Consider the following 17,529-nt stretch of genomic DNA (forward strand, 5'->3'; position numbering starts at 1 on the left):
GCTCACTGCCTTCCCCCTCTCCTTGACTCCCCCGCCCCCTGCCCAGATTCCAATTCAGAAGAGGCCCTTCCTGCATCAGTGAAAACCAAGTACGAAGCCATGGATTTTGACAGCTTACTGAAGGAGGCCCAGCAGAGCCTGCATTGATAACAGCCTTAACCTTCGAGGAATACCTCAATACCTCAGACAAGGCCCTTCCAATATGTTTACGTTTTCAAAGAAATTAAGTCTATGAGAAGGAGAGAGAGCGAGCGCGTGAGAGAACACACGTGAGAGAGAGAGAGACTTGAAACTGCTGTCCTTTTAAAAAAAAAAATCAATGTTTACATTGAACAAAGCTGCTTCTGTCTGTGAGTTTCCATGGTGTTAATGTTCCACTGCCACATTAGTGTCCTCGCTTCCGGCGGGTGGCCCCGGGTGCGCCTCCAAGTGCTGGGTCAGTCACCCATCTCCCCTTTCTTCCCGAGAACTTCCCCTCGTAGACGTGCAGCCGTGTTCACCATAACATTTCTTGTCTATAGTATGTGATGATGAAATTGTTACTCGTGAATAGAATCAGGATTATAAACTCATTTTTAATTGAAGAAAAAAAAAGTATATCCTTAAAATAATGTATTTATGGCTCAGATGTACTGTGCCTGGGATTATTGTATCGCTTCCTTGATTTTTTAACTATGCACTGTTGTGAGGTGTTTGCCACTGAGCTGCTCTGCTCCCTCTGCCAGAATGCCCTCGAGGTGCTGGGCAGCTGGTGGGTTGGTCCCCAGGGAAGTGTGGCCTGCAGCCACACCAGGAGCAGTGGAGAGAGGTTCTGGGACCTTCCTGCCTAGCTCTGCCCCATTGCTCACTGAGCACGTGCAGGTCCAGTTATGGTTGGAGCCCCCATCTGGTGCCAGCTTGTGCTCAGGGCTTGTGCCTGGCCTGGAGTGCTCATATCCTATCCTGGCCGGCCTTGTATGGAAGGTGGGGCAAGCTGCATTGCTCTTGTTTTTCCAGGGGAGGCGGGCAGTGGTCCCAAGAGGTGAGATGACTTGCCCGAAGTCCCACAGCCAGTGAAAGGGCAGAGCAGTGACCCAGCTGAGGTCTCCTGATTCCTGGGCCCCTGCTCGTGCAGTAGCTGGGGTAAAGGTACACAGCTCCAGGGACTGGTAGAGGTGAGGGCGGCTACGCTGGGCCACAGGCGAGAAGCCTGTGGGCTTACTCTGAGGGGTAAGTCAACAGCTGACTCACTAGCATTAGGCAAGTTTAGGCTCGGGCATGTATCTTAATCCAGAGGGTTCTGTGGATATCTACACCTGTGGACATGCCATCAGAGCTTCAGTGACACACCTGGAGAGGCACAGGCAGGTGATCTGGGAGCAATCATCCCTTTGGGGCCAGCCATCAACCCATCCTACTACTACCTTGTCTTTCCCTTGTCTTCACTTGTAAAGCCGTTTTGGTGGCATGGGGCGAGGGGAGCAGGAGGGGCATGTGAAGGCCAGGGGTGGATAAGACAGTCTCCAAGGTCCTTGCCAACTTTGACAACATTCTAGTTGGGCTTCACTTTAAAATTTCTGTTCTTGAGTGATGTCAAACCATGTCCACCTTGGATGTTCTGCAGGTGTCTTCGGGGCCATTCGTGAGGGAAAGCATGGCCAGGCAGGGTATGAGCTTGTTACTTCTGCTTCAGACAGAGCGGCTCCACCTTAATCTGGTTCATATGTCAGGGTTCCTTGGGAAATGTTTGTATTAAAAAGAAAAGAGAAAGAGTCCTGCTTGCTTTCAAAATGTTTGAAATTAACCCATTAAAACTAAAGAAGCTAATTTAATCTATTGCGATTGCCAGGCTTAGAAATTTGAGACTTGGTAGTTGATTATTATTATTTTTATCAAATTAATCATTTGATAAAATGATTATTTTAATTGATCATCAAATGCCTTAGTAGGTATGCTGAGCCAATGAGCTTGTCCTAAGAGGTGAACATACTCCAAGCCTGCGGAGAAGGCCGGAGGAAACGGGCTTTAGAAGGAATAGCGAATTTGAGCTCCTGTGTATCAAGTCACTTGATCTCCCTGGGCCCCAACTTCCTTTTCTGAAAGGACTGAGAGGGAGAAGTAGGCAAGTAGATCCCTAAGGTCCCCAGCCCTCTCTGAATCTAACCTTCTGCAAAGGTGGTATCTAGCTCAAGATGGGAAATACATGGCACATGTGCCACTACTCCCACATCCTTGGCCAGTGGCAGACATAACTAATCGACCACAGTACTCCTGTTCTTTGAGCTTGGTCATACTTTTAGAACTCTCAACACAGTGCTCTGGGCAGCCATTACTAACATCAGAGTTTAACCTATTTGACATCCTGGTCTGATCTTTGAAAGGCTCCCAATTCTACAGAACCAAATGGTGACTGGGTTTCATGCTGGCTCATCCTTGTCTCTCATGTCCTGATCTAAGAGAGAAAAGTCCCCTAAAGCGATTCATTGGCACAGGACTCCCAATAATACTGTGACACACAACCCCCACTTGGGTGGCGGGTAGAGCAAGTGGAATAGCAGATGTGAAATGTTTGAGGGAGGTGGGGTTTATGAGGATAAACCCAAGAAAAGGACTTTCCACAGCACAGACCTGAACGTCGTAAATTCCTTTTATAGCTCTTCACTGCCTAGCATACAGTAGGCACATAATAAATGGTTATGGAATGCAATAGAATAGAATTTAAATCTGTCTGCTGCCTCCCCTGAGTCCTGATTTGACCAAGGAGTACACTGAGGTTTCATCCTGTGGAAGCCAAGAGGAAGGAACTCCAGAGTCTGGAGAGCTGGGTTGAGTCTTGGCTCCACCAAGGACTTCGTGACCTTGCTAAAGTCCTCGCCCTCCCCTCCGCACCAGAAGGAGTTGGACTAGAGGTTCTCTAAGCCCCTGCTATTTGCTTCTTCTTTGCTCACCCTAGGCCAGAGCTTCTACCCTGGGCAGGTGGTACCAGAGGGTAAAGAAATACCAGGTTGTAGTGGAAGACCAGTCTCTCCCTCCCCTCTTCTGGGTCAGCTGAGGCTGCCCATCCACTTCAGATTAATACAGGGCACTTGAAGTCACTTAGATACTGCCCCTTGAGCAGAGCAGAGATCTGAGCATGGCACTGGGAGGTAACGTGCCTAAGGTCAGGGCTGGCTGCGGTGGGAGAGGAAGCCTGCCAAGACCGCCAAGCAGTTTCTGCTTGCCATCCCATCCATAAAAGGCTACAAGTTCTAAAAGTGACCAAGCCTGCAGACAACCTCTATCTGGAAGACTCATTCGGTGCTGTGTATTATTAACCAAGGAGACTCCAAGGTCTCTCCAGGAAAACTTGTCCACCTTGGTCTCTTGCCCACCATATTAAGGAGTAAACCCAGAGGGAGCAGCGGCCACTGGCAACCATCTCATTGTAGCTCTGTCCTAGTATTTGCTCTGGATGATGTTTACATGTGTTTGCCATAAAAGCTTACTGTAGACTGTGTTGACAGCCGCCCGTGTGGGGCAGGTTGTACTGTCCGTCTCTGTGCCGTGCTGGTGTTTCCAGAAATGTCCGATCCAACCACTAAGTGGAATTCATCTCCTTCCTCAGTCGGTACCAGGCTGAATCAGAATCCTCACTCTTGGGGGTTCTGGTTGCCTAAGGAAAATGCATCAAAGAGGTAAAGAATATGAGTGGATGGAGTGCAGAGAAAGCCGACCACCCCCCCCCCCCGCCCCCCATTAGCCCACCACATCTTGCTCCCAAGCCAGGAAACTGTTTTGAGTCAAAGAGCCACGAGTCAGGTGTCTGCATCTGCTGTGAGGCCTTGCAGTGTTGGCATGTTGACCGTGCTCAGGGGAGAGGCAGGGCTTTGGGGGCTTCGGGGGGCAGGGGGAGGAAGGGAGGAGCGCTCGGAGGTGCAAACACTCAGTACCCAAGTCCCGATGCAGGAAGAGATGCATAAAGCCTATGCTCTTAGAGGTTTTGAGCGTGGTCTCTTCTGGGCAGATGCGGCACGCGTGCCGAGGTGAGGGGGCGGCAGGGAGGGCACTGACACGTCGTCCTCCTGCGTGGGCTGGGGAGGACCTCCTGCCAGGCCTGGGCTTCCGTTGAAATCACAGCTGAGCCTCCAGCTTGAGGGAGGGGCTGTCCCAGCTGTGAAGCAGAACCAACCCTAGACACTCGGTTGATCTAACTCCCTGACGTCAAAACCGCAGTGTTTTCTTAGCATTTGAGATCTAGCAGTTCCCCTCCAATAGGACGAAGGGAAGAAATTGGATGTACGGTAGCAAATAAAGTGAACCTCATGGTTTTGTTGGCCAAAGAAGAGGGACCCCCTCACCCCTTCCCACTGGGGCAGAAGGAGAGCAGTTAGTGCTTGTGTGCAATATGTTGGAGCTGGCCCCCGAGTCCCGGGGGGGCATCTGCCCACATAGGTGGGCTCCGGGGCTGCCTGCTTGAGTCCGGAGGTACAGGGTAAATGGAGGGAGAGCTCGGGAGCTGGGAAACCCACAGAAATGTCTTGGCCTGAAACAGATGGTGGGGTGGGGGGAGGACCCGTAGGAGGCGGCTGCAGGACGTCCAGGAGGCAGGCAGAGGCTGACTTTGCATTGAAGCAATAAAAGCACTTTGAGAAAACCACACTGCAGCCCGGCTCCATGTTTCTACCCGGCAGATTCGGGTCTCCCTGGGCTGTGTGAGGGACTCTCCTAGGCCCTGGGCGGGGGTCAGGAGGGGGGCTGGTGGGAGAGGGCAGAGCCAGGCCTAGAGTGAGCCCTCGGCCCGCCTTCTTGTTGGAGGCCCCAGTTTAGATCTTGGTACCGATTTTTCATGGATGGATTACAAAGTCAAAGCAGCCCAGCTGACGGAAACGGGTTTCCAGAGCAAGTCACGTAACTATATAAGCCATCTCAGTGAGAGACCCGATGTTTCTCACTTGCTGTGTGATCTGGGACCTCTGTTCCCTCCACTAATGAAGGAGAACATTGGGCAGAATGAGCACCAGGGTCCCTTTCGAGCCCAATAGGCTCGGGTTCCCACCCTGGAGCCCCGGGCGTGGGTCACTAACCTGTGAAACCGATCCCATCCTCTGGCTGCGCCCAGCTCGAGGCCTGGGTGAGAGTTCTCTGCGAGGTAACCAACCAGCAGCAGATTCAAGCCCACCCGGTCCTGGCCGAGCTACCTTGTGTGCAGGCCAGCTCCCCAGGACAGATCTAAGCCATAGTTTCTCATGGGGATGGTGAGAAGTTCGACCCCAGCTTGGCCAGGTGGCGGTTTCGAATCTCACATTAGCCTCGTCATCGTCCCCACCGAACAGCTTTTAATCCGAATGTTGTGATGACCGCTTGGCTGTTTGTCTCTTGCTCTCAGACGATACTAGCAATACACTCTCTCCCCCCCGCCCCCGCAAAACAGCTTAACTTAGGCACTTTTCCATACATTTCCTCCAAATGATTGTAACACCTCTGGGGCAACAGGGAGGCATTGATCACACCGCATATATCTAGGGCAGCTTTTTGCTTTTTGTTTCTGTAATAATACAGCAGCGGTGGCTGAGGCTTTGAGATCCCGGAGGACAGGTTTGCAGGTATTCCGTGTCCTCAGAACACCTTGCACATTTGGAAGCAGCGTAGACATCCGACTCCCCGGACCGGGGGCGCCTTGGAAAATCCGGTTTTGTTAGGTGGTCCGTCCCTGGGCAGAGCAACACCTCAAAGCCTTGTTTCTATAGCTGAACCCCCTCTGTGCTGTCTTGTCAAAGGATCCTGCAAGGAAGCCCAGCGGAGCCGCCTCTTGCGCGTGGCCCGCCGGGCGCCTGGGTGGCTTGTGAAGGGATTGGTCAGCTTCCACCTCAGCACTTTGCCTTATCAACGTCTGGTCGCCCTCTAGTGGCCAAGGACTGTCTCCACCAGCTACCCAGATGGAAGGCAAAGACATCCTTTCGGCCACCTTGCTGCCCCAACACCCATTCGGGGAATTACATGTCATGACTTGAGTGAACCGTCTTCTGTGTGTAGAGCCCAATGTAACACCAGTCAGAAGACTCCAGAAGCAACCACTAAGTAGACTCTTGCACAGACTTGAGAAGCACACTAGTTATCCTGTGGGCAGAGGAGACAGGAGTGGGCCCCGGGGAGGGGGTGGGGGTTACTCTAACTGCAATACTAGCAGCTCAGCTGCTGATCTTGTTAAGTGAACCTCTGCTGGGTGGCCCGCACTGTACCCTTGGGGCAGGCAAAGAGGCTGGGTGTGAGGATTCTGGGGGCGGGGGGCCTGGCCATGGCCTTTGATACGGTCCACTGAAGAGCCAAACAGGTTTTTTGGTTTGTTTTTTTGTATTTTGTATTTTAAAAATGTTGTCAAGTGTTTTTGTGTTAGGAATAAAAAGTCATAAACTCTTCCCAACTTCGTTTCTTGAGGGGTGTTCTGATTCCGATGGAAACAGGTTGGAAATCTCAAGGGGTGTGTGGTCAGTGGAACGGGGAGGCGGACCACTTGAATTTCCAGATGGTTCCTGGGGGGAAGGTGACCATCCGGAAGGCTGGCTCAGTGCAGCCTGCTGGGAAATTCACGCCCACCCCCTTGTGCCACGGTATTAGCATTGGCTTTGAGCTTTGAGCACAGCTTCCTCCAGAGGCAGGTGCTAAGGTTGAAACCGACACAAGATCCCTCTCCCCAACCCCAGGTTTTAAAGAGATGGTGTCTGTAGCTAGCCTTAATCGACTGGGCGAGGTGGTCCCTATGGTCCCTTCCAGCATTTCCAAATCTTGGACTCAAATCTTTTTCTCTTGGTATGACCGTGCAGCCTAGAGAATTCTGAGCAATAGGGAGCCAGGGCTTTCCCCGGCTCTGTGACAGGGTCAAACCAGGGAATGGCTAAACTTGTTAGGTTTGGGCATCCCCAGGGGTACTACTGTAGGGGGCATTATTGATTGGGAAGCTCAACAAGGTAACTACAGCCTGGGGTGCGTGAGCGCAAGGCTGTGTATGTATGTGCGTGTGTGCGTGTGTGTGCGTGTGTGCCTGTGTGTGTGTGTATTTGTCTGCTCGTGTGCACGCCTGTGTGTGTATGTGTGGAATTACATTGATGCATTTCTTGAGAAAGGTGCAAGAATTTCACCTACACAGAGGGACACATCTGCTTTGTTATTTATAATAGAAAGCTAAATTTTAATTTTTTAAAGGACACTGCTAATGATTGAGAATCGAGTTTTTAGTTTTGCTATTTTTTTTAATTGGTAGAGGATTTTTATATATTTTTTCCATTTTGTTGGGTTGTGTCCTTATTTATATAAATACTTTATCTGTAAGAGGCAAGGAAGAGACCTTCTTTGCTTTTAATTATTGTGGTTGTCATCGTCCCTATTTTATTTCTGGTGTGATTTATCTGTCTTACCTTCTAAATGAGAAACCGTTTTCCTGTATTTGTACATTGTCAGATTCTATAGTTTCATAGATAATTTAACCAAATTGCTCTATGTATTATTATTCCGTGAGTATAAAGTTCTATTTTAATGTCTGTAAATACTTCAAAACTGGCTTCTTTTCTCAGACTCCCACTGTGGGGTTATTGTTTACATCACAAAAACTGTAGAATCTCTATGCTCATGTACTGTAAATAGTGAAGTGATCTGCTTATAAATAAACTTAACAAATACACTATGGAGATTAAAAAGAAAATACCACGACAGGCCCGTTTAGACGTGTCTTTATTTGCGCTCCTGGAGGGGACACCCTGCCCACTAAATGGGAAAAGGATTCTGGTTTCGGGGTCACTTTCCCAGAGAAGACCCTGGTCAGGGTGTGCCCCGCAACCTGCCAAACGCTCTGAGCTCACATCGCCTTCTGTGACAGCACATTTCACGGTGATTGTGGGCCATAGCCTCTCATGACAGCCATTCCATGACCAGCTTTTGGCCATGACTTTTAGAAAAGCTCTCCCACTTTCTGCACAAGGACTTCCTTGTTTGACTACAACTCCTTTTTCACACGAGCACACTAAATAAACATGCCAGAAGCGATATTGTGACATGTTTTCAAAGCAAAAACCCTCACCAACTGACAACTACAAAACACTTTCGGGTGGAAAAAAAAGAGAGAGAGAGAAGAAAAAGAAAAAGAAAAAAGAAATCACACAAAAAACTCATTTCTGGCCAGGGGATGTGCAGAACAGGCTTGAATTGTGTGCTGCATTTGGGTGGCTTCGCAGTGTTTTCCTTTGCTCACTTGCTCCCAGCAAGAGCGGTCAAGACATGACTCTCCATCCTGGATGATGTATGTGTTGTTTCCTTGGTTTCAAGCTCTCTTGGGTTTAGCCTTTGTTTTGCCTTAAAGCTGCCTTTGCTTTATTTTCTAAGTGCAGTTGGAGTGCAAGAGAACCACGGATCGCCATGTGCCCCCGAAGGGTTGAAACATTGGGGAAGAAATCCTAGATACACAAGAACAAGTGCACTAAGCCGTTCCACTTTATGTTCTGTGCACACTGTTTATAAGTTGTTGATTTCCTACGGAAACTAGCTCTCATTTTCATGTGATTTATTTTCTCAATCTGGAAATGGTCTAGACTTTGCAGTTGGAAAGGCGCACACCATGATATTTTCCGTTCAGATGAATGAGGATGTTTCCGCTGGGCAGCAGGGTACGAGTTAGTCTTTACAGAGGTTATCCAGGCGACTGGTTGCTCAGTATCTGTTGCCCTCTTACTCGATGGTAAAGTACAGGAAAGCAGGGCTGCTTCTCCATTCATGGCAGGGTGCCCGGCCCTATTGCTCGGGAATTCCTGAATGGATGAGTGAGTGGATCCTATCCGTGGCCTGATGACTGTACACGGCAAGGGAGGCAGCCAAGCCACAGAGTCACAGAAATAATCCCTTCAAAGATACATTCAATGGTGTGAGAGCTTTAGAGGCTCAAGACCTGTGTTTGAGACCCAACTCTGCCACTTGGATATTGTGCAAACTTGCACAAGCCACCTCTTTGGCCCCTGGTTTCCCCGAGTATGCCAGATGATCTGCTTAGATGAACTCAGAGGTCCCTTCCGTTCTAAAACAGCTGATTCTCAGAAGCAGTATGGTGCAGGGGAAATAGTGACAAGCCAGGAGCCTGGTGTCAGGCTGTTTGGCTTTGAGTCTTGACTCCACCACTTACCAGCTGGGTGTCCAAGGGCAGGTTTCTTACCCTCTCTGAGTTTCCTCATCATGTGATAAACGAGGCTAGTGATAGTTTCTACCTCGTAGGGCTGTGAAGATGAAATTTAAGATCGTGAACGGTACCTTGGACGTCATGGGAGACAATCGACATAAGCTGCCATCCTCATGCACTGTCTTGTGGGTGCTAACCACAGCGCCGTGCGAGGCAAGGTGAGGATTGTGACTCTCATTTGACAGATGGGGAAGGCTGAGGGCTGGGGAAAGCAGGGGGAACTTGCCCAAGGAATGGAGCCAGGACCAGCATCTGTATGTTCCTGAGTGACACATACCTCTCTTCTTTACCCTGCCACTTAACCACTACACGTGGCGTGCTTAGGGACATGTCTCTGTTTAAAGACTACTGCTCTGAGATTGTCAATTTGGGGAGGGCTGAAGAATCTAACCTGAGAGTTAAAAGAGGAGGGTTCGAGACCCAGCTCTCTAGTGACATCTTGACCTGCAAACCTGGGCAGGCTCATGCGTCAGGAGCTGGGATTGATCTGCTGTGGAAGTCATAGGGACATGTGCTCTGTATGCTGTGTTCTCTGGGACTTCAGGGATTTGATTCTTGGGGGCAGCCAGGGAACTGTGCCATGAACTTGGCCCAGCTTGTCCTCTTATGGGCCTTCAATTTCCTCATTTATGTAAAAAGGAAGGTTAGAGGAGATCCTGGTTTATACTTTGGAGAAACCCTCTGGTCCCCTCCTCCAAGCAAATGCTCTAATACATTAGTATCTGCTTTAAGACAGTCTCTCTGGGAGGAAGAGAAGTTCTAGAGCTACCGGCCACCAGGGACAGAGGAGAAAGACACCACCACAAGGAGCCAAATGGGTAAATCCAGAATATGGGGCAACAGACACTGTTTCTGCAACAAATCACTGGCAAAGGAAAAAGAGGAGGGAGCGCTTTTGTAGATTGAAAGAGGCTTAAGAGACATATCAATTAAAGTGTGACCTTTGGGTCAGAGTCAAGCAAACCAACTAATTAGGACACTTTGGCGACATAGGGGGTGAGACCACGAAGGACAGGTATCCCCAGCTGGCCTCCCCAGAAAGCAGCCTCTGCAGGAGTCTTGGTCTGCAGGCTTTTTATTAAGGCATGCCCATGGGACCAACTTCTGGGGAAGGGAAGGCAGTAGAAATGGGCAGAGGAAGAAGCTGAGCTGTGATGGAGCTCCGGTGACAGCCGTGGTGACCCCATGAGGAATCCTTGAGTGAGAAGGGCCCTTTGGAGTTATCTTGTGCAGGGAGCCAAGGTGGCCAGGCCTTAACCCCTGGCATGGGTTTGTCATTGTGTGTAGGACATCCCGGGAAAGGGCATGGCCGTGGGCAAAGTGTCTCCCCGCAGCTGAGGTCATCTCTGAGGGCTGTGGGACACCACTGGGTGCTGCAGGGACCACAGGTCCTTTACTCTTTAAGAAATGTCTGTCCAGCTCATCACCGCATCTACCACAACTGGATATGGTGTTCATTGCCTGCATGTGATAATGATGTGGTTCTATGAGAAAACACCCAGATGTTTTTAAAGATGTGTCATGAAGCAGTGAAATGATATGTCTGGAATGTGCTTGTACATACATCAGCTAAAGGGCACCTGGCTGGTTCCTTTGGGGAAGAGCGTGTGACTCTTGATCTTGGGGTTGTGAGTTCAAGCCCCATGTTGTGTGTAGAGGTTACTTCAATCAATAAAAACACTTAAAAAAAAGAAAAAAGACCAATTTAATAAAGAAAATACTTCAGCTAAGAAAAAAATGCAAAAGAAATGTAAAAGAATGGATGAAGCAAATGGGGCAAAACCTTGATATTGGAATCTGGGTGATGAGGAGGGAAGGATTCACTGAACAATTCTCTACTTTTGAGGATGCTTGACAATTGTTATAAGAAAACATAAAATGGAAGTATAAGAGTGAAAATGATTCTAAGCAAGCAGATGAACTTGGCCTTAATTAAATGTTTAATTGATGTCTATTAGAGCTAGAATGTTGGTTTTAGCTCAGTACAAAGTATTCGAAACTGAAAAAATGTTCGAAAACCACTAGATGAAATGTAAGCTAAATTCTCTCCCAGCTTTCAAATCCGATTACTATTTTACTTCACGAGCAGGGTTTTGGTTTTCCGCTGGCTTGGGTGGTCTCTTTCCAGGAAGGGTGGTGCCATTCGGTGCAGCTGATGCCAGGCAGCGTTACTGGATGCAGCAGGACTTGGATGCAGGTGCACCCCCCGCTGGGCTGGGGTTGCCCCCGGCCGATCTCCTGTCGCCCCTGCAATCAGATAGGAAAGAGAACCCACTAGGTGAGAGGAAACTACCATGCGCTTCCCCTTTGCCCAGGTTTAGACCAAGTTGCAAACTCAGGGGCTTTCTGAAGCTCACAGATAATCACACACGCAGAAGGCAAGCCAAGTGTAAGGAGAATCAGAGAAATCAAGAATGAGAAGTAGAATAAGAGCAGCACAATCATGATGATAAATGGCAACTGGCACTTGGTACTTCTGGGAGGCAACAGGGAGTGGTGGAGACTGTGGCAAACTGGAGAGATCCTCTGTCTTATCTAAAGGGGGCAGTTGCCACTCAGCTCCAGCTAACTGTTCTGCAGAAATGCAGACTGGTATGGCCAAATAGTGATCTTTTAAAAAAGAAATACTGCAAATCTGGATTTTTCAAAAAAATCTGAAATATCCCAATTTTATTTTACTTTATTTATTTCTTAAAGGTAAATTTATTTGAGACAGAGAATGTGTGTACAAGCCGGGGAGGGGGAAAAGGGCAGAGGGAGAGGGAGAGGGAGAAGCAGGCCCCCCACTGAGCAGGGAGCCTGATGCTGGGTTTGATCCCAGGACCCTGGGCTCATGACCTGAGCCAAAGGTAGATGCTTAACTGACTGAGCCACCCAGGTGCCCCTGAAATATCCCAATTTTAAAACATGGACAGCAAATTCACATTAAAAGAATACAGGCCAAACAAAAGATATCTGCAGCCTGCAAGACCTGCCACAAGCCCAAAAGATAATTTGCAAATTAGAAAAAGACACATCTTCCTTAGGACACTTTCTGCCATTTCTGGAAAATTGTAATAACCATACAAATCTATGATAAAGGGGGCTCCTGGTTGGCTCAGTCGGTTAAGCCTCCAACTCTTGGTTTCAGCTCAGGTTGTGATCTCAGAGTCATGAGCTTAAGCCCCACGTCAGGCTCAGTGCTGAGTCTGCTTGGGAATCTCTCACTCCCTCTCCCTTGGCCTCTCCCCCTCCCGCCCCCCGCCCATGCTCTCTCTTTCCCCCTCTCTTTAAAATACAATAAATAAATCTCTAAGATAGCCCAAACCTATGATGACTGTAATGTACAGGACACCTCCTGGAGCTGTGCAAAAAGCACAACTTGCAAAATGTAAACGGTAGCTCCACATTTGCAGCCACCCGTTTAGAATCACCCCATGATGGCCAGGGCGGCACTAGAGTCATGACAGCATCCATGTTAAGAGCACGGCGGGAGGGGCAGGTGTGCGGAGGAGGGCCCTGAGAGTGAGGCCTGGACCACAAGTCATGTCCTATGAGAGAACTGGACTCACTCAACCAGTCAAAGAAATGACCTGAGGGAGGGAGAGTGTGTGTCAGTTGGGAAGAGCTGGAGCAAGCAAATCCCATTTGATTCCTGGAGGCAGGACTACGGCCACTAGGTGGAGGTTTCAACCAGGAGGATTGCAGGTCACGGAAGAGCTTTCTAATAGTGGTACTGAATGAGGATGTCACATATGGTAGTGAGCGCTCCATCACTGGTAGTGTGCAAGCAAAGGCTCATGATGGTATAGAGGGCATTCAAACATCAAATGAAAGGCCAGAAATACGACCCCTCAAATTCCTTCAAAGAACAATTCTAGCTTTTCTCCTTTGCCCCTGGGGAGGGCCCTCTGCACAGTCTTGGAATTGGAATCCGGCCTACACTGGTTGGGGGACAGTCGGGGGTCCTGGCTGGGAGATTCAATCTCGACCTCAGTGCCCTCATATGCAGAATGAGGGAAGCCTGGATGGGACCACACGCATGAGGCTCTGAGACCAGGCCAGGCACGCTGTGAGTGTCATGTGTGGGGACAGGCTGCATGTCGCCCCTGCCCACGACCCACAGACCTTGCTTGGCTGCCTGCTGCTTCTGCTTCTCCTCCTCCAGGGCCTTTATCTTGGTGTCATACTCATCGGCGAGCGCCTTCCACTCCTTGCGGTTGTTGGTGATCCCATCCAACATGGGAGTGATCTCCTCGTGGAAACGGGAGAATTCCTGGAAGAGAGTGAACCTCTGGGGCAGGGGCCATGTGCCAGGGTCCGGGGCCAGGGAGACACAGCAGTGAGCGGCCTGGGGCGGTGGGCGTCCCATCACCCAGTGGTCCCCACACATGACCCTCCTGTGGCAGCCTGGCTTTCAGGATGAAGGGAGTGAGGCCTTCACTCGGCTTCTGAACCCCTCCTGAGTCACTCCCCTTGCCCTTGCACCATTTTGAACCCTCTGGGTAAGTAGAGTCCCCAGTTAGAAGCTCCCAAAGCCTCTTTTCCACATCTCACTCCATCGTAAGGACTCCCTTTGCCAGTCTCCCCCAGGGGCTGTGACCTTGGAGAGGGCAGGGACAGGGGCGCCTTGCTCACTGGGGTGGCCCCGGCTCAGCACAGCGTCTGGGGCATAAAAATACCGGGAAGCATTTGCTGAGTGAGACTGGGATTCATGAAGGGGATTCTTGAGGTCTCTTAACTCCAGGAATAAAAATAATGCCTTTGAGCACAGCACATAATTGATAAAGTGCTTCATCTCCTTTGATCCCCAGAAACTCCTGGGAGGTGGGAAAACAGGATGCACCCCTCCTACTTTCACAGGGGAGAAAATCCAGCAGGCAGGCTGCTGGTATAGATCGGCTCACGGTGAGAAGGGCAAATCCAGGGCCCGCTGCCGAGTTCCAGCTGGAGCCGGTGGTGCTCTGAGCTGCCTGGGTTTGGATCCAGCTCTGCCACAAGCCGTGTGACCTACAGAGCTCAGCGCCAGCCATAAAGTCAGCACAGGGTAACACCTACCTCACAGGGCTGTGAGAGCGCACTTAGGACACTCAGCCTCGCCAACCTGGTTTAATAATAACCTTGCTGATGATAGTGGGGATCATGGTTACTCAGAGGACCCCCATTAGCCACAGTATATTGGAGAGGCACTTGTCCCTAGCACAGCAGAAAGAGCCCCGGACTAGGGATCAGGTGCCCTGGCTCTAGTCCTGGTGCATGGCTGACTCCTGTGATGCTGGCCCTGTCATTTCTCACGTCTGACCTCTGCCTCCTCGTGTTACACATGACCAAAATAAAAATAACAAATGGGAGGCAGTTGATAGCACAAATCACATGGAGTTGGGAGCAGTGGGTTTTCTCTGAGCAAGAGCTCAAAGAAATTCCACATTATCTTTTGACAATTGGGTACCTTGACCTATCACATTTCCACCAGCTAGGGAAGTTAGGAGAGTGTTTGTCTGATAGAGCTCCCCCTTTCCTGTCTGGAACCATGCTTAGTCATCTGTCCCTATGGTGTTGAGCAACTAGAGTGTGTGAAGCTCCAGGCTCTGGCCTAGGCAGATAGTCACTCAAGACCCCATTGTTTTGTCCTGAGGACCAAATGCTTTTGCAGAGGAGAAGCTCTTTGTAAACTATCACCCACTGGTCACTAGTCAGGGTTTATTATTCCTGATGGTGTTCGGGAATTTCCGGTTTCCCAAAGCTATCTCATCGGGCCTGAGGAAGCAAAGGACCTACCTTGTAGACAAAGGTGCAAACAAAGTCAATGAAGCCGACTTGAAGCTTGGGGAGTTCATCTGCCTTGTTCCTGTCCATCATGGGCTGTCATGGCAGAGAAAGAGTTAGCTGTACTGGGCTCCTCCTGGCATGATGCATTAAAAGGGACCCACCCTACCTATGAAGCATTCTTGTTAAACAAAACAAACAAACAAACAGAACGAAACAAAACAAAACAAAACACCCAACTAAACCTGAACTCCTCAAGTTTCCAGATCTGACTAGTGGTTTGCTGGAAATAATCAGCAAATAAAGGAACATATTAAATAACACCATGTAGGTGCCATCAACTGAATCCAGAATGTGGGAAACTATACAACAGTTGCGGGTAGAAGACCCACAGTCTTCAACAAATAAAATACATGGCATATTAACAACAACAACAACAACCAGAAAACTGCTATGTGTTGAAAGAGGCTCAAGAGACCTAACAACCAGAGGGAGTGTGATGCTTGACTGGATCCTGATTTGAGCATATCTCCCTAATTATTTCTCTCATTTGATGAGGGAAAATAAACAGAGGTTGACGGTTATATGATTTTAAAGAATTACTAATTTTGTGAGCATCACAGTGGTACTGGGAGGGGGTGCGCACACATGCCTCGTGTTTTTCTTATCTCTTAGAGACCCATACGACTGAAGTATTTATGGAAAAAATGATAACATCTGGAATTTTCTTTAAAATACTTCAACCAAAAGATAGGAAAATGCCTGGGGGGTGGAGGGATAGATAAAACAAGAATGGCTGACCGTCACTAGGGATTGTGGTTGAACCTGGCTGATGGGTCTCTAGAGTTTGTTCACTCGTCTCTCTACTGTTAAAATGTGGAAAAGAAAGAAAAGAGATCCCAATCCGTGGCCCCCTGCTACTCAAGTTGGGATGCTCCCTGCATGCTTGCATTCAGACTGGCACACCGCTCACTGCCTGTACCCTCTCAGCCCCTGCCCAAGCCCCACACAGGGGGCCCTGCCTCCTCGGCACTGCCACGGGCTTCACCCGTCCCTATAGTCCCTATCTCCATCAGTGGCTCTGTCCCCAGGATGTCTCTCCCTCTTATCCCACCTCTGCTTCCTAGCCCTGCCCTGGCTCAGGACCTTAGTGAATCTCGCTTCCTGGGCTCCCCAGCTTGGGTGGGGAGCCGACTGTCTCTCCCAGCCAAGCTTCTTCAATGTTGATGGGTGTTCAGCTTGCCAAGGTCTTCCCCTGTATACTCTACTGTCACAACAGGGCCTGGAGAGGTGGCCCCCTAGCCTGTTGGAACTGAGAGGAAATCTGTTTTTGTGTCCTCTTGTCAACCTCTACTCTGAGTGAGTCAAGGATACGTACCCAAACTTTAGGAGGGCTTATTATATAGGAGGGCACACATTTGCTGAGCCTACCTCCAGAGTTTCTGCTTAGGAAAGTCTAGGGTGGGGCCTGTGAATTTGCATCTCTAATATGTCCCCAAGTAATGAGGTTGATGGTAGCCTGGGGATGATACTTTGAGAATCAGTGCAACAGGAAAAGGTTGTCTCTATGGTAAGATCACATGCACCTATGTCAGGGGTCATGATCGCACAAGCTCAACATCAGGCTGACGTCCTCCTCCCCTACTCACAATGGGATTCTGCTGCAGCACTGTGCGCTCCAGGTCACCTTGTTCCCAGAATTCGGCAGCAACCAGTAGAGCTACCTGCAATAGGCAGACCCCCCCACACACACACGCCCCCCAGAGTCAAGCCCCAGCCCCGGTCCTCCAACCCCTGCTCCCACCCTTCCTGGGTTTCCAGCTCAGTGAAAACTTAAACCCCACCCCTGCCTCGCCACCCCCTTTGTTGTCATCACTGGAGAGGCACTAAAGTGGTTTCCGTGTCTTGGCAGATGAGACGAAGGTGGGCTGCCTCTGGAGCTGGGAGTCCGAGCCGCATTGGCTGCTGTCATGATGCCAGGACTCCCCTCCTCTCAGGTCAGGAGGGCTCCATACCTTACTCTGCACCTCCCAGGGCTTGGTGATGGCTGAGAGATCACAGGCGGTCATCATCATGGCCCTGCACACAAGGACATCCATCAGCCTGGAGCTAATTAAGGCCACAAGTGCTGGTTAACTCCAACCGTCTCTCCTGTCTCTGCACTGCATTGAGAGGAGGAGGCCACTGCTGCATTGCCTTTGGGGCGCAGGCTTTGAAGTCAGTGGTTAAAATCCTGCCTCTGCTGATGACCAGCAGTTTGGCATGGGGCAATTAAACCAACCTCTGTAAGCCTCAGTTTCCTTATCTGTAATAATAGTGGTACTTTGCTCATCAGACGGGTGCTAGTTTAAGTGAGATCATGTGTGTAAAACTCACAGCACAGGGTCTGGACATAGTATGTGCCCAATAAATACTGGTGATAATCATTAACATACATCGGGTTTTTATTATGGTGACACGCACTGCTCTAGGCACTTTGAAACATCGATTTCATTTCAGTCTCAGCACCTCTCTGGAGTTTTTGCTCTCTTGTCTAGTGGAGACCAATGTTTCTCAAGCTTTATCTCATCATCCTCCACCTTCCACGTCAAACAGCCTCTATGCACATT

At 49.6% G+C, this 17,529-nt stretch overlaps 2 protein-coding genes across 3 annotated transcripts in view; one reads left to right on the plus strand and one right to left on the minus strand.

The window, feature by feature from the left end:
• PPARGC1B (PPARG coactivator 1 beta) overlaps positions 1–7,664 on the plus strand; it is a 112,072-nt gene extending 104,408 nt beyond the window's left edge. For both annotated transcript variants that reach the window (XM_055325236.1, XM_055325237.1), the window contains exon 12: positions 47–7,664. In XM_055325236.1, the coding sequence (XP_055181211.1) occupies positions 47–147 (101 nt within the window). In that variant the 3' untranslated portion in view covers positions 148–7,664. The remainder of the gene's footprint in view (positions 1–46) is intronic.
• Positions 7,665–11,211: 3,547 nt separating this feature from the next.
• Positions 11,212–17,529, minus strand: part of PDE6A (phosphodiesterase 6A) — a 59,042-nt gene continuing 52,724 nt past the window's right edge. The window contains 6 exon segments of the mRNA XM_055325423.1: positions 11,212–11,379; positions 11,382–11,422; positions 13,283–13,430; positions 14,933–15,016; positions 16,570–16,644; positions 16,936–16,999. Coding sequence (XP_055181398.1) covers positions 11,344–11,379; positions 11,382–11,422; positions 13,283–13,430; positions 14,933–15,016; positions 16,570–16,644; positions 16,936–16,999 — 448 coding nt within the window. The 3' untranslated portion in view covers positions 11,212–11,343.

The sequence above is a fragment of the Nyctereutes procyonoides genome, unplaced genomic scaffold (assembly GCF_905146905.1).
Source record: "Nyctereutes procyonoides isolate TBG_1078 unplaced genomic scaffold, NYPRO_anot_genome, whole genome shotgun sequence".
In the NCBI taxonomy this organism is placed as follows: Eukaryota; Metazoa; Chordata; class Mammalia; order Carnivora; family Canidae; genus Nyctereutes; species Nyctereutes procyonoides.